This window comes from Bison bison, unplaced genomic scaffold (assembly GCF_000754665.1).
Source record: "Bison bison bison isolate TAMUID 2011002044 unplaced genomic scaffold, Bison_UMD1.0 scf7180017864057, whole genome shotgun sequence".
Lineage (NCBI taxonomy): Eukaryota > Metazoa > Chordata > Mammalia > Artiodactyla > Bovidae > Bison > Bison bison.
The window spans coordinates 2,681,355-2,692,793 of record NW_011494629.1 but is presented as its reverse complement, the minus strand read 5'-3'; the positions used below and the strand labels follow the sequence as shown (position 1 = coordinate 2,692,793).

General features: G+C 50.7%; 1 protein-coding gene across 1 annotated transcript in view; it reads left to right on the top strand.

The window, feature by feature from the left end:
* The window catches only part of WNK2 (WNK lysine deficient protein kinase 2), a 151,298-nt gene that overhangs the window by 60,919 nt on the left and 78,940 nt on the right, over nt 1-11,439 (top strand). The window contains exons 8-9 of the mRNA XM_010836061.1: nt 5,254-5,536; nt 8,789-9,099. Coding sequence (XP_010834363.1) covers nt 5,254-5,536; nt 8,789-9,099 — 594 coding nt within the window. The remainder of the gene's footprint in view (nt 1-5,253; nt 5,537-8,788; nt 9,100-11,439) is intronic.

Here is an 11,439-nt window from a genome sequence, read left to right as displayed (position 1 = left end):
TAGGTCCTGTTTATTTTTGCCTTTGTTTTCATTATTCTAGAAGACAGATCCAAAAAAATATTACTGCAATTTTTTGTCAAAGAGAGTTCTTCCTGTATTTTCCTCTAATTTTATAGTATCTAGTCTTACACTGAAGTCTTCAATTCATTTTGAGTTTATTTTTGTATGTGATGTTAGAGGATGTTCTAATTTCATCCTTTTACATGTAGCTGTCCAGTTTTCCCAGTACCACATATTGTCTTTTGTCCAATGTATATTCCTGCCTCTTTGGCAGGTAGATTAATTGACCATAAGTGTATGGGTTTATTTGGGGGCTTTCTGTCTTATTCCATTGGTCTATATTTCTGTTTTCATGCCAGTACCATACTATTTTGATAATTGTAGCTTTGTAGTATAGTCACAAGTCAGGGAGAATGATTCCTCTAACTGTTCTTCTTTCTGAAGATTATTTTGGCTATTTGGGGTCTTTTGTGGTTCCATACAAATTGTAAAAATTATTTTGTTCTAGTTCTAGTTTGTGTTGTTCTATTTTGTTCAGTGTTAATAAGGCCACTGGTAATTTGGTAGGGAAGGACCCTGGTATGGCCCTGGAAGGTGGGCTACAAGAGGTAGACGGGAGACTGCCTGCACAGGCTCTTGTGGGCAGCATATCTTTGGTACCAGCCTGTGCTGACCACTGTACCATGGAACTCTGGTCAGATGAGGAAGCTGAGGCTGGCCATGCCATGTAAGGTGTGGGAGTCATAAACCAAGGGGACCTTGGGGGACTGGGCACATGTCAGGTGAGGGGTCCGTGGAGCTTGGTTTGGGGGTTGCAGCAGGTTGGTGCATGACAGGAGTGGGAGGTGCATGGCTACCCAGGACCCTGCCCTGCCCTTGACAGCAGCCTGTGCCTCTGCTGGCATGTGTGGAGGGTATGACGTCCTGCTGATGGCATGGTGCCCGTGTCAGGACTCCTTCCCAGCTGCTGGTCACATTCCTGGACTTAGAAACAGACACCTCTGCTATAATCGGATTTAATAGAATTATTTAGCTCCATGGCTTCCCAGAGTATCTTTCTATGACCTTGCATAGTGCTGTTGAATTGCTGCATATTTGCTGAGAGTTGCTTTAAGTTAATTACCAGCTTATCTATTTTAGTATAGTAGTTTGTTAATCCCTAGACCTAATTTGCCCCTCCCCCTCCCTTTCTCCTTTGGTAACCATAGTTTGTTTTTCATGTCTGTGAGTCTGTTCTGTTTTATATATATCAATAGATTAATTATATTTTAGATTCCACATTAAAAAAGTTTAAAAAAAAAAAAAAGAGTTACCAGCCCATCAGTCCTATGAATTCAGGACCTTTTTTTCCCCCATACTGTGACGCTGGTCCCTCCATGTTTTCTGCTGAGGTTTAAAGCATAGACATAAGTAGCGATCAAGGTCATGTGTAGGCTGGTATCCTGTGAGCTGAGATTCATGAGGGTGAGTTGCATTTGGCGAGCATCCTGGAGGGACCGTGGAGATTGGGAGTACCTGGCCTGCAGCTCTAGCTGTCCTGGTGTTAAGAGCAGGGGAGGCAGGCCGGGGGCTGGGACAGCCCTGCTTAGAGATGAGGTAGGTCCCTGGACGGCCTTGAGGGCTGGTGTCTGTCAACGTGCAGGCACCTCAGAAAGCACAGGTGATGAACAGCATTCTCATTCCCCTGTGAACACTACATAGCGGTGGTATGAGAATGGCAGGGGACACAGATTCACGTGGTGGCATGTCCTGGAGGCACCTGGGACCCAGACAGCTGGAGCCATCTGTGTCTCAGCTACGCCAGGTACGTCCTGCAGCTCTGGCTCCATTCTTGGTTTGTTCTGGACACTCTTCAGTTACAGGACCGCGGTGCCCAAACGTGGCCTGGATCCCTTCCCAGGACCTGCCTACCTTCCTGAGAGGACTCATCCCTCGTATGGCTCAACATAGAGAATGCCTATGGCCCCCAGGCCCTTGGGTACATGCCTGTGCCTATAGCTGTGGCCCTGTCTTTACCAAGTCTCTAGCACCTGCCTGGACTCATGGGCAGAAGGTGTCTCTGAGAGTTCACAGCACAGGCCTTGGGCCCGGCTTCTCCCCATTTCCTCTCCTGTGTTTTCTTTAAAAGCACTTTTTCATGGGCACACCCTCCATGCTGTATGGCATCCGTGCAGAGGGCGGCACATCATTGTGTTCAGTTAAGGAATAATAAAAACCATCATATACCCAGCACTCTGTTAAGAAACAGAATGAACCCAGAGCCCTGGATACCTGTGATGAGCTGAACACGGCTGCATTTGCACAGTGGGGTCTTCCTCCTGTGTAAATGCCCCAGTTGTTACTGGTTGCAACTCCTGTCTCCTGGCTGGGCCTTGTAGGTCAGTGCTAGTGCTGCAGCCCTTGGTGAGGGTCTAACTCCCCTTCCTTCCCTTTCCCTCCCCTACCCTCTGCACCCATCTGTAAACACCAGACCTAAAACTGGGGTCTGAGGCTCTCCTCCCTGGGGTCCTTATGGTAGCTGCCTGAGCCTTTCGTGGGCTATCCCTGGAGACAGCCTGAGCTGGGGAGACTTCCAGAGCTCACAGCCTCCTGGCAGCTCTGCTGGGTGGTCACTTGCTGATAGCTTTAACCCAACACAGTTTTAGGACCTGGTCCCCTTTCTGGGCTGCCCTGTTGTTAACGCCTGAGGTTAGCGAGCGTTAAGTTTTGAAGATGATGAGGCTGCCTTCCTGAGGCTACTGGGGGTGGGAGGAGGCCGATGGGATAGCTTTCTCTTCTCCCTCTACTGTCAACTTCCAGCAGGTCCTGTGGGGAGCAGGGGAGGCGGGGGGCGCTGGGGGTGGGTAGAGAATGCAGTGAGGTGGCCCACGTGGATGTGGATCAGAACAAAGACGCCCCCATGGCTGAGAGAAGGGTGAGTTCTTTAGGGACCTGGGCTGGCTTTGATCTGGAAGTGACCCCTTATGTAGACCCCCAAGGGTGGGAGGGGAGGGGGCTTGGAGCTTAGCCCAGGGCTCTTTTGTCAGTGGTACCAGCCCTTCCGCCTTCACAGCCTCCAGATAACAGGATGTCCCAGTGTGGCCAAATTCTCTCCTGATTGGGAAAAAATAGAAGGAACACTTTGGAGAGGATCACTGGGTGGTGACTGTGAAAATGGAGACGTAAGGAAAAATGGGTCATGGGCAGAAAATAGAAATGGAAGGCAGGTGCGTCTGTGGGATGCCTTCTTTTCAGCGGCCTCTGGTCAGGTCGGCCATGCGGGTAGCACTGAGGGTGGGCGCGGAACCTTCTCGGCCTCTTCAGCGAGTCCCGGCTGTGGGCACAGCCCTGCTTGCACCTCCGCCGTCCTGGGCTGAGCCTGGTGGGAGCCTCAGGGTGGACGTCTGCACAGTTCATTCTGTCCAATGGAGTTGTCTTCTGACAGGAGTCTTTTGAAGTAATCACAAACTTAGAGGGAAGTGGCAAATGCAGGACAGGTCTGTTCCAGATGACTTTAGTTAGTGTTTGTCGCTCAGTTGTGCCCGACTCTTTGCGACCCCATGGACTGCAGCCCATCAGGCTCCTCTGTGAGATTTTCCAGGCAAGGATACTGGAGTGGGTTGCCATTTCCTTCTCCAGGGGATCTTCCCAATCCAGGGATTGAACCCGGGTCTCCTGCACTGCAGGTAGATTCTTTACCGTCTGAGCACCCTGAATATATTCGTGTCTGTTTCCCACACATGGGGACTTTGCTCACAGCTGCCTCAGCTGTCAGAATCCCAAGAGCAGCCCTGCCCACCAAGGGTCTGGAGCTGTCCAGTGATGCCTCATGGCAAGAGTGGCTTCACGGGAGAGTGATCCACAGGAGGGAAAGAAATAAAGGGAGAAACAGACTGAGAGAGAGAGAGAGACAGAGGCAGAGAGACAGATGGAGAAAGAGAAAGACGGACACAGAGACAGAGCGGCACAGAGAGACAGAGGCCGAGAGGGCTGAGAGGCAGAGAGACAAGCTGCATGTATGTGGCAGTCCATTGTGTAACCTCATATTGGCAGCAAACCGAGCACTTCTGCCCCCACAGATCAGTTTTGTTTCTCCTGTGTGCGTTTGTGGACATGTCCTTCAAACCATCATGGTGTCACTTTATTTTAGTGCTCAGAGTGCCCCAGATTCAGCCAGTAGGAGGCCTTGGACGCTGGCTTCCGTGTTGTCCTGCTGTCTGTCGTCTTCCCAGCATGTCCTCGATTTCAGGCACAGTGAGATGTCCGACTCCCCCGCCCTTTCCCCGCAAGCCTGAACCTGCCGTCTCATGGGGAGCCCTGCACTGTCACGGCAGCCGGGCTCCACTTGGCTGTCGTTGCCCCCGGCCCACTCCGTGGGTGGTTCAGAAGCAGGCACTACACCGTGTGTTGTATGTGCTCACATCTACATCTGGTGTGTTTGTGTCTATTGTACTTTGAAAACTGTGAGTTCACACCATTCCCACCCAGCGCCACAGGCTCTGTTTTTTTGTTTTCTCTTTTCACGTGGGGAATCCCACAGTGATGGGGAGGAGCCTGGCTGCTGCTGTTTCCTGGTTTTGCCACAGGTATTCTCAGAGGGCACCGTGATGTTTCCTTGAGATTGTTGACTCCTTTACAGATGCTCTCAAATGCTCTGTTGGGTGAACTGGGTTCAGAGTTTTGCTAGGCATGGGTACACACCTTCTTGGTCTCTTGTTACTAAATGTACCTCTTTTCTCCAGCCTCTGTGGTTTCTCGGAGAGTGCCCAGGATGACACTGAGGACAGTGTCGGCTGAGGCTCCTTGTACCTGTCCCTGAGCACACAGATGCAGCCCGGACCTCCTTCCTGCCCTTGGCCAGCCTGAGGGAGGGGCTCCAGGAAAGCCCTGGGGCCCAGCCGGTGGGAGTCTGCCCTGTGTTCTGGCCCTGCCAGAGGCAGATTGGGATCGCCCTTCCCCTCACACACCTGGCCCGTGGTTACGAGCATCGGCTGTGTTGCCACAGACCCAGGAGCTGGATTATTGTAGGTTTAGATGGTCAGTCTCCCCGTGGATCTACAGTCGGTGGTGGGAGGATGTTCACTTCCGGGATGAGGAGAGTGTCCATGACAGGGATGATTGGTAAACGCGGTTATGAGGGTGAGGGACCCTGGGAGGGGACCTAGGGCAGAGACTCCTCAGGCAGGAGGTAGCCGTGCAGATGGCAGGGTCCCCTGGAAGTGGGGTGTGCAGCTGGAGCTGGTCCCAGTAATGACATGGAGATTTCCTTTGCAGATTGAGTCAGGATTTTTCCATGAGAGTGACGTGAAGATTGTGGCCAAGTCTATCCGTGACCGTGTGGCATTGATCCAGTGGCGGCGAAAGAGGATCTGGCCAGCGCTGCAGCCCCAGGAGCAGCGGGACCTCGGCAGCCCTGATAAGGCCAGGGGCCCACCCACGCCCCTGCAGGTCCAGGTGACCTACCACTCGCAGGCCGGGCTGCCAGAGTCCGAGGAGCCCGAGGCCGACCAGCACCTCCTCACCCCTGCGCTGCCGGCCAGCGCCACCTCCCTGGCCTGTGAGTGCTGCCTCTCCAGGCGCCCCCTCCCCCTGCACCACCCGTCCCTCTAACCCACCTGTGGGTATGAATGATCGGTGTGGGCAAGCATTTCTCCAGGGAGGAATTCCCCTGGGAGGCATCCCCATGTGGCAAAGAGATCTGTGACCAGAGGCTCCCTGAAGTCTGGCTTCCCAGGGCAGACTCAGAACTGAGCCATCGGGGCTGGAGCTGACTCAGTTCAGCTACTTATCCCCTCTGGAGGCTCTCAGCCCAGCCTCACAGGGCACCTGAGGGCCATACCTCCACCCTGGATTCCCTGACCGGTGGAGGCGTCGGAGCCACGTGCTGTGGTTCTGAGGCTGCCAGTGGCTACAGCCTCCAGTCGTGCTGTGGTCTTGGTTGTGAGTTTTCCTGCTTGGATTATCCGTCCCCAAGGTTACCTCCCTTCTTGTGCCCTTTAGTGTTTCCCAGGGAATGTCACCGATGGATTGGTGAGAATTACTTTATACCTGGCTTCATCTCAGACCACTGGAAGGGAGAATCCAGTGTCGTCTTTAAGTCTGAGTAGAAATTCTGCCTTTACCCTCAGTATCTTCAAAATTCAGCTATGAGCCATGGATGGAGGATGTAGCCTTTTCTGTCTGTTCTGTGAATAAGCATGGAGAGCTGAGCCGCCCTTCCAGGTCACTATTTTAGGTGTTTTTGTGTGGAAAGACCAAAATAGTCTGTTTATTTAATAGTTACATCCTTTCTTTATCAGTAGAATAGCTAAACGTTCTTCAAAGTAGGCTGTTTAAATTCAAACCAGCTGCTGGCCATCACTTTAAGACAAGTTGCCAACTGTCTACTTGTCTCCTCCCTGCTCAAGTTTGCTTTGGAGGATAGAGTTGTTACATCATTACTACATTTTCTGATAAACCAAAAAATTAATTCACAAGTATAAACTTTTTGTAGGAAAAAGCTTTCCACACCTGGCATACCACTACATACTTTGAGAACATAATTTTTGGTTGGACAATTTTTAGGACAGGAATTAAGAAATCTTCTTTTGTTAAACTTTGCAGGAATACAGTCTGGGACCTAGAATAGGCTGTGCTGTGGTAAGATGTCATGATACAGGCTTGACCTGCTGCACAGACATGAATCGACAGATGAGTTTATAGTGGATGTTGTGTCTGCACACGGATCCGCTTCCTGCCTAAGAATGAAGAATGTGCTTCATGTCATGGCCGTAGTTTTCAAAAACATCTTTACCCATTTATTGTATTGGGTTGGCCTAAAGGTTTGCTTGGGTTTTTCCAAGACATCGCACAGAAAAGCCCAAAGTTTATGGCCAACCCAATCTTTTTTTTTAAAGTAGATAATATAGTCACATTGTATACAATTTAGAAAATCCAAGAGGATATACAGTACAAGCCAGTTAATTTTCTTCCCTGGAGGTCACTGATGTTAAATGTCTTTTAACTTTCACTTCCAGAGATTACACCTTCCAGACAGCCTCTGGAGACACGCATGTGGAGCGTGCACACGCACCGTGTCTCCCTGTAATCCACAGTCCAGCGTCCTGCGCATGCTCTTCTGCACCTTGCTCTGGGTCAGAGCAGAAAGCCTGTGCTCAGCTGTCCCTCTGGCCGCAGTGCCTGTGGTCGGCTGGACCACTCTGGCTTCATAAAGATCAACTAGTGGGGACACCAAGCAGCACACACACCACTGTAGAGGACCTGGTCTTAGGTAGCAAGATGGGCACACAGGCTTTCATATATCAGAAGGTGCAGCGAGTATCAGATAACTCCCACTGTGCGTTCTGTAAGCTACCCACCACAGTCCAGATCAAGCTCAAGCCAGTGTCAGTGACTGTGAGAACACAAGTTTTCAATAGCTTAGAAATGATTTTTTAAAGTAATTTTTATTATACAAATAAACACATTCACTTAGAAATGTAAAATGTCACTTATATGGTTAAAATCACCCTACTTGAAATTGGTCGCGTTCACTCTCGTGTACTTTCTCTGTCTCATCTTTCTTTCATGGCCCACACTCCCCATTTAGCATATGCACACACCTGGCCTCTGTTTCTGTCTCTCTCTCTCTCTCTAAGTAATGATGACTGCTGGCCCCCTCATCAGAAATCAGAGCCACGTGTTTCATTGGTTTTTCACAATCAAACCTCACCATTCGTAAGTCTTCCTGGGTCAAAATAAGTTCTGCTCAGCTCTCGGGAAAAATTATTTTGTTGTAAAGCCAACAAGCGTTCTCTTTACTTTATTTGTTTAAGGTGAAAATTGAAAGTTAAAACCCACACCGAAAGGCGTCCTGTAGAAGTAGCTTGGTGTTCATGGATGGCAAATCCTAATGTTTACGTAGCTTTTGGAATCCGGAGGCAGTAAAACAAAAACGCCACTTCAAACGGGTTTCTGCTCTTCATTCTTGCCTGGCACGACCATGCAGGTGCCCTCTCCTCCCAGGTGTGTCTTGGTGAGACCAGCCTGTGGGCCATGGTGGTCCTGTCTGTGCCACCTTGTACAGGCAGCTCCACCCAGGCTGGGTTTGACAGGCCAGTCTAGGCTTACCTTGGGTGAGGCTGGCCTCTTGAGAGGCTCTCTGGAGGCTGCAGAGCCTTTGAGTCCTCCGCTCATGGCCTCCCTGTAGGGCACAGGCCTTGTCAGCCCCCATTTTCCAGCCACTTTAGACTTGAGCCTGTGAACTGAGGGGTTAGATTTGGACCTAAGTCTTCCTAATTCAGGCTCTTTGCTGTGGTGAATGGAGGTGGTCAGGGCCCTCTCCCCCTATAAAACACAGCTGGTAATTATTTCCTCCACATGACTGCAGCTTTTCCTAACTTGGACATTCGATCTTCTACCTTTGAAGAACTGAAAGCGCCCACTTTCAGGGCCAGGGCAGGTGGCAGGTGAGGTCCCTATCTGTAAGCTGGTGGAGGTGGCCAGCCTGCCTACAGAGGATGGTGTGAGTTGCCCATCTGGGATCTGTGGTAGTCCATCGTGAGAACCAACAGGTGTCAGGCAGTGTGGGGTACGGGCTCCCAGGGCCATTTCCGGGTGGTGCAGTTATAGCCTTTGTATAGGTGATTGTTTAAAATGATGCACATTTATTATGTTTGTGATCTGCAAATGCAATCAAGTCTTGTTTTACAGAAGAAAACACACGGACAAGCTGTCCCACATTTGCGTTCCCTGGGACTTGTGCGACGTGCTGTGGGGGTGAAGTTTGGAGGTGCCTGCTTTGAGCCATGCTTTTTTCCTCCCTCCCCAGCGGACAGCACGTTCGACAGTGGCCAGGGCTCAACGGTGTATTCAGACTCGCAGAGTAGCCAGCAGAGTGTTGTGCTGGGGTCGCTGGCAGACGGAGCACCACCCGCCTCCCAGTGTGTGTGCAGCCCCCCTGTGAGCGTGAGTGATGGGCCCGTCCTGCCACATAGCCTGCCCTCCCTAGGGGCCTACCAGCAGCCTGCCACGGTGAGTCAGCCCAACCCTTCTGGCCAATGTTCTGGTCCACATGGCCTAGAGTCTGTGATGGTTCATTCAGTCTGTGCTGGCCTGTTGTCAGTTCGGAACCATGCAAAAGTGGGCCTGCAGGAGGTCCATCCTTGCTGGTAACTGCAGGGCTGCAGGCTGGAGCAGCCTGTGATGTACCCTCAAAGACCTGCTAGATGAGAAAATCCTGAAAACAGAGCCCAGTGACACCCGTACATACAAAGCTGCGATAAAGCTGGTGAGGTCCTGCCCTATATGCTGGACCTGAAAAGTTACTTCTGACTGTTGCAAAGGCGATGGAAAAGCATCATTTATAGCACTGAGATCTTTGACTTTGTCTCAGTGTCCAGCTTCACTGAGAGAGTGTTAAGTACCTCCTGGCATTTCTCCTCTGCTTATTATACAGCCGTTAAAAGTTAGAGGTATGGAAACAACCAAATCATATGAAATGTTTTTAGTGATATTTCAGAAGTGGGATTGAAAGGGCCTCATGCTTATGCCTGTGGAAAAATTTGTAAGATATGGAAAACCTAAGGCTGTTAGATGAGATGGAAATTGCTAGATGAGGGAGTCACATTTCATTTATTGTTTTATTTTTATTTTTTTCTAATGCCGAAGAAAGCAGAACAATTGCTTGTCTCCCAGTCCCCAATCAGTCAGTCCCAGAGAAGTTGCCCTTGAGCTGGGCTGCGGAGAGGGGTCCACAGGGAGATTTAGATGCTCCTCAGGCCCAGGAGCCTCTGCCCGAGGAGCCTCTCCTGCCGGGTCCTCGGTTACCACGGCGCCCAGACGCGCCCTCACTTCCTCGCTTTTGCGTGTCCTTTCGATCATGTGCTCTCGCACTGTGGCTGCCTTTTGGGGCTCCCTGAGTGCCAGGTGCCAGCCTTTCCAGCCACCTCTGTCTCTCTTCCCTCCCCTCCTGTCTGCTCAGGCCCAGAAAAGTCCCCTTGGAAAAACAGCTGAAGCATTTGCCTCTGCTAACCGGAGCCCAGGATTCATTTCCAATTTGCATTTTGCAATTTGACCTGTTTCACAAAATTAAGTGAAATATGATTTTACAGCAAGAAGAGTTCACTGCTCAGAGCAGTGGTTCTTGGCTTTAGGTTGCCCATGCTGAGCCAGACCCATCCACAGGCCCTCATTCCCTCTAGGGCAGGTCACACAGTGTGTTCTTTACCCGGTCTCTGCAGTGCTGCGTGTTTCCTGCGGGTTTGGCTCACAGGATGCCCGAGCACAGGGAAGTCGGGGGCCAGGCCAGGAAGCACCTGACATTGGCTGGGGTGCTCTCTCCCATCTCTTGCCGATTTATGCAGAAACACCTTGGACAGAAGGGGTCCCCCGAGTGCACCGAGGGTTCCTGGGGAGTGTTGCCATAGTAATGTGCCCCTAGGACCCAGGGAAGGAAGGGCACAGCCGGTGGAGTCAGGAATACAAGCTGCTTCTCTGAGGCTTCCGGGCTGCCTGAGCGCCTGACTCCCACTGGGCCAGGGACTGTGGCTCTGGGAACATGTGTGCAGGTGACTCATTCTGCCCTGTGGCTTCAAGTAAATGCAAAGGAGAGATTCCATCCTACCCCACGCTGCTTTTCATACAGCATTTACTGTGAAAGATGAAGTGAGTGATAATGGTTTTGGAAATGATGGTCACCTGTTTCATCTAGAAAACCTCAAGTGAGAGAAGCTTCTGATGTCAGTGTGTTCTCAGCTTCAGAAGTCATCTCTGTGTTTTTTTCCATAGCTCTCACCTGCTCGCACCCCCAGTATTTTGAAGTAAATCCTAGACAGAAGGATATTTTGCCCCCAAGATATTTCCATCTATATCTCTGCAGGATCAAGACTCTGAAAACAAAGCCCAGGACCATTATTGTACCTAAAAAGGAGCAAGTTAGCAGCATCAAGCATCCAGCGCTCATATTTCTGACTTTCCCATTCCGTGTCTATGCTTTGCCTGGTGCTGAAGGCTCACATCTGTGGCCTCATTTCTCTTCTGATGGCGAGTCATGGGAGACTCGCAGCTCTGCAGAACACCCTTCTCTCTGGCTCTGTCCCGCTTTTTATCCCCATGTTTCCATATTCTGTTTGTGAATATATCTGCATGTACACCTTTTATTCAGCTCTATAAATGAGAGATGTGTGCATGTTTATCTTTCCCTCAGTTAATGCCATCACAAGTGTTTTCCAAAGTTCCACAAATCTCTTGGTTGCATGATACTCTGTGGAATTGAAATTCTAGCACATTCCCTGGTTGGGAGGTTTTGGGGCCATCACATCTTGCTTCTGCTGAATCTTGTTCCTAGGAAAGTGTCCCTGGCAGGATGGCAGACATAGGGAATGAGAGGTGGGTCCCTGAAGATGGTGAGTGCGTGCTTGGTGGCGGGCCTTACGGCAGCTGCTGAGCGTGGCTCTGTGTGTTCTCTGCAGCCTGGCCTGT